The following is a 3798-nucleotide window of genomic DNA, read 5'->3' as shown; positions in this document are numbered from 1 at the left end:
ACAGTTCCATGTCCTTCTTATGTTGAGGCACCAGAACTGTGTGCAGTATTCCAGGTGGGTCTCACGGGAGCAGAGGGGCAGAATCACCTCTTTTGACCTGCTGCCCACACTCCTTTTGATGCAGCCCAGGACTGGATTAGCTTTCTGGGCTGCTAGCACACACTGCAGCTCATGGTGAGCTTCTCACCCCTTCTAGGTTCTCCACACTCCCAGAAATGCCTAATGATCACATACATACCAAAGTGGACGTCTTTCTCCCCTCATTAAATGGTAACTACACCTCAGAGGCAAATTTGTCACAGGAGGAATGTTGTTGTAGACACTCCAGAAATCCTTAAAAAGAAAAGATAGTAGTTGTATTAACACAAGAGAGCATGTTTCATGCAGATTTACTTCCTTGCTAACACTTCTCTCCTCCTAGAACTGGCACCTTCTATATGACAAAAAAAATGCTCAGAAAAGAATTTGTTGCAAGTTCATTTCTACTTTGTTTGGTTTGGGTTTTGTAAGATGCCTATTCTGCATAAGGTGGAGTTAGAAATTAAGGAAGCAGCTGAACTGTGGATTACTTTAGAGACAAAGTCTTTAGGAATAGAGAGGAGGGAAAAAAAATTAAAATCAGAGTTACTCTAAGTATGTCAGAACAAACCAGGACATAAAACCTTCTTAGCTTATTAAAAAGATGTATCAAATATCCACCTTGTTTCATTTAGGACTAGCCTAAGCTTCACTATGATTATCCTGAGTTACAAAACCACCACAGACAGTAATTCTGGTGAACTAAATGCCTAACCAGCAACCCAGTTACTTTGTCCAAGTGGAAAGTTTGAACCAGATGCAAAGAATCTGAGATGCACATGTTAATACAGGAAGGGGGGAGAAATTAGAAGATCCAAATTACCAGGAAGCATTGGATTACTTCCCACTGTTTCTGCTGGTAAGAGCAGCAGCTGTCACACATGTTTGGGTGGATAAAAGCCACCCAAAAGCAGTAGTGAGCAATAGGGAGGTTTGACTGAAGCTATCCAACAGCTGGGAATAACACAGAATTTTTAAATACTTACGTTGCCTCAACATGCAGTGATGCAATATTAATCACTAGTGCAACTCATTAAGTATTATCTACACATAATATTTAAGTATTATCTAATACATTAAGCATTATCTAACAGTTAATCATTAGCACAACTTTAGAAACAAAGATTGCAACATTATGTGATAAAATTTTGTGGCCCTTGGCAACTCTGTCTACCAGTCATTACCACTACCATCACCCAGGCACAAGGAGAGATGGAAAGCTACTAAAAATATCCAACATTGGTATGAAAACACCCATTTCAACTTTATCTTACACTTACCTGGTTGTGTGCCCAAACCCTAAAGCTACTGACAGAAGAAGGAGGAGCAGAGCTACACTGGCAGACAACTGTGGAAACATTTCAGGGATCTTTTTGTCCGGGACCAGGGACTTAGGTTGGAAGGTTTTGGGTTGGAAAGATCCTTCAGGTGGTGGAGGCTGGAATTCCTCATTGACTAGGGACTGCCCAAGAAGGAGAGTGAAGTCAATGAAGATTTTGGCTTGGCTTCCCCAAAGAAGATCATATGATGTGTATGGTAGCACAGTAAGACACACCATGGGCCACACTTCCAGCCCGTGACAACCTCATCCAGATCATGAGTCTTCCCAAAAGAACTGAAGGAACTTTCTGTATTTTAAATGCCAACTCTCTGGGAAGAAAACATCAGGTTTTTCATCCAATAAAACCTAATGATTTAAATAATGAAGGTTGGATTCAGAGTGGGAAAACGGGTAACACCAGGTACTGTGCACACCAGTCCATGATCTCAAATGGTCCTTGTTTCAACAAGAACCATTGCAGCCTGTTTTGAAACAATACCAATTCTGCTGTCAACTTTGACTTCAGAGTGTCACTTCACTGCATGACTGATGAGGACATTCTGCTGACACAGAGAGGTGAGAGGGATATGAAGGACACTTCCATGTTTTATGCCAAAGAACTTCCATTGATAATCTCATCTCCAAAAAATTCCAAAACTCAATTCATTTCTTAGGCCAATTAGCTAGAAAGAAACATCTCATGTGATGTAACAAGTAGAATCATAGAATCATCAAGATTGGAGAAGACTTCTAAGATCATCAGGTCCAACCATTACCCTGTCATTGGTCTAACCCCTAAACCATATCCTCCAGTGCCAGATCCAGACACCTCTTAAGCACTTCCAGGGATGGTGACTCCACCACCTCCCTGGGCAATATCCCAGCACCTGAACACTCTAACAGGGAGAATTTTTCCTAATATCCTAACATCCAATGTGATTCTCGCCTGTCTCAGTCCTCTCCCTGCAGCCATGGCAGGAGAATTATCCCCCACCTCTCTCCAACCCCCAGACAGGGAGTTGGAGAGAGCCATGAGGTCTCTTCTCAAGGCTAAACAAAAGTAGTGCAGACCTTCATGTGAAAGCCTTATGTAAAACTTCATCAGATCACTACTGCTGAGCTTCTCAAAGAGAAGGGCTTGGCATTACCTCAGAGCTTCAGAGATTTAGTGAACTAGAGTCAGCTTAGCATTGAGGTGAGACAAATACCAATTTGCTACACTTCCTGCTAAGTGTGGTATTAAAACAGAAACACAATTTTGCTTGCAAGCAATGCCCAGTGCTAGGCACTGGCAGACACAGACATGCAGAATTTCTCACTGCTGCAATGATTTAAGAATACTTTAATTCAGTTTGCTAGAATTTATTTATTCTAATTCATGCCCAAGGAGGAAAGACCAAAAAAAACCCTCCCCAAGCTGTTATTTTAGTCTTTGTGTAATGAATTTCTGTATTAAAATACATGGGGGGGGGAAGAAAAAGGCAGAAAAATTACTTAAAATACATCAAGTATAACAATCCAATGGAGGTACAAGTGGAAACTCAGGAGAGTTTAGCAATCCAATATGCCCAATCCAATATGCTCCTTCTTTCCTGATCTGGAAAGCCAAATGAAATTCAAACAGTGACTCAGTAATACACACACACAACACCAACAACACTGATGTTTCATGCCACAGGTAAGCAAAGCCACAGGTATGACTCATCCTACAAGGAAAAGCGAAACTTAAGGTGTGAAGTTACATTAATAACCCGTGGCAGCTCCTGTAGCAGTGCCAAACACCTCACCTGCACTGTTTGTACTGTATAAATCTTCTTCACATTTGATGCACACTCAGCTGCTGTCGTACCAGGAAGTGACCTTGAAAACAAAGCACTGATTAATTACAGTGTTTTATCAAGGAGGGGGAGGAGGGAGATGGAGAGGGAATGTGAACTGTATGAGCGTGAAGTTGAAATATTTGCATGTCAAAGTGGAAGTCCAACTCCAATTATCATGAATCATAGAATTTTAGGGGTTGGAATGGAGCTTAGAGATCATCCAGCCCCAACTCCTGCCCTGAGCAGGGACACCTCCCACCAGAGCAGGTTGCTCAAGGCTTTATCCAACCTGGCTGTGAACACTGCCAGGGTTGGGGCAGCCACAGCCTCCCTGGGCACCCTGTGCCAGTGTCTCACCACCCTCACAGGGAAAATTTCTTCCCAATATCTACTCTAAAACATTTCAATTTCAACCTGTTACCCCTTGTCCTATCACTGCAGTTCCTAACACAGAGCCCCTCTCCAGCTCATTTAAGGATAGGAGTTAAAGCACTTTTACACTTGTGAACAAATTAATATTTACCAGGTAATTTGCAAGATATGTTGATTGAAGAAGAGAATATTAACCAAGCAGCTCAG

At 42.0% G+C, this 3798-nt stretch overlaps 1 protein-coding gene across 1 annotated transcript in view; it reads right to left on the bottom strand.

Annotated features, from left to right (window-relative positions):
• Positions 1-3259, bottom strand: part of EIF4E3 (eukaryotic translation initiation factor 4E family member 3) — a gene marked incomplete at its 5' end in the record, with an annotated part of 11078 nt that extends 7819 nt beyond the window's left edge. Inside the window, 2 exons of the mRNA XM_009075867.1 lie at positions 239-333; positions 3187-3259. Of these exons, the coding sequence (XP_009074115.1) occupies positions 239-333; positions 3187-3259 (168 nt within the window). The remainder of the gene's footprint in view (positions 1-238; positions 334-3186) is intronic.
• Positions 3260-3798: the final 539 nt, after the last annotated feature.

Source organism: Acanthisitta chloris, unplaced genomic scaffold (assembly GCF_000695815.1).
Source record: "Acanthisitta chloris isolate BGI_N310 unplaced genomic scaffold, ASM69581v1 scaffold22055, whole genome shotgun sequence".
Lineage (NCBI taxonomy): Eukaryota > Metazoa > Chordata > Aves > Passeriformes > Acanthisittidae > Acanthisitta > Acanthisitta chloris.
Note: the sequence above shows the minus strand (reverse complement) of the source record. Positions and strands in the feature narration are given on the sequence as shown.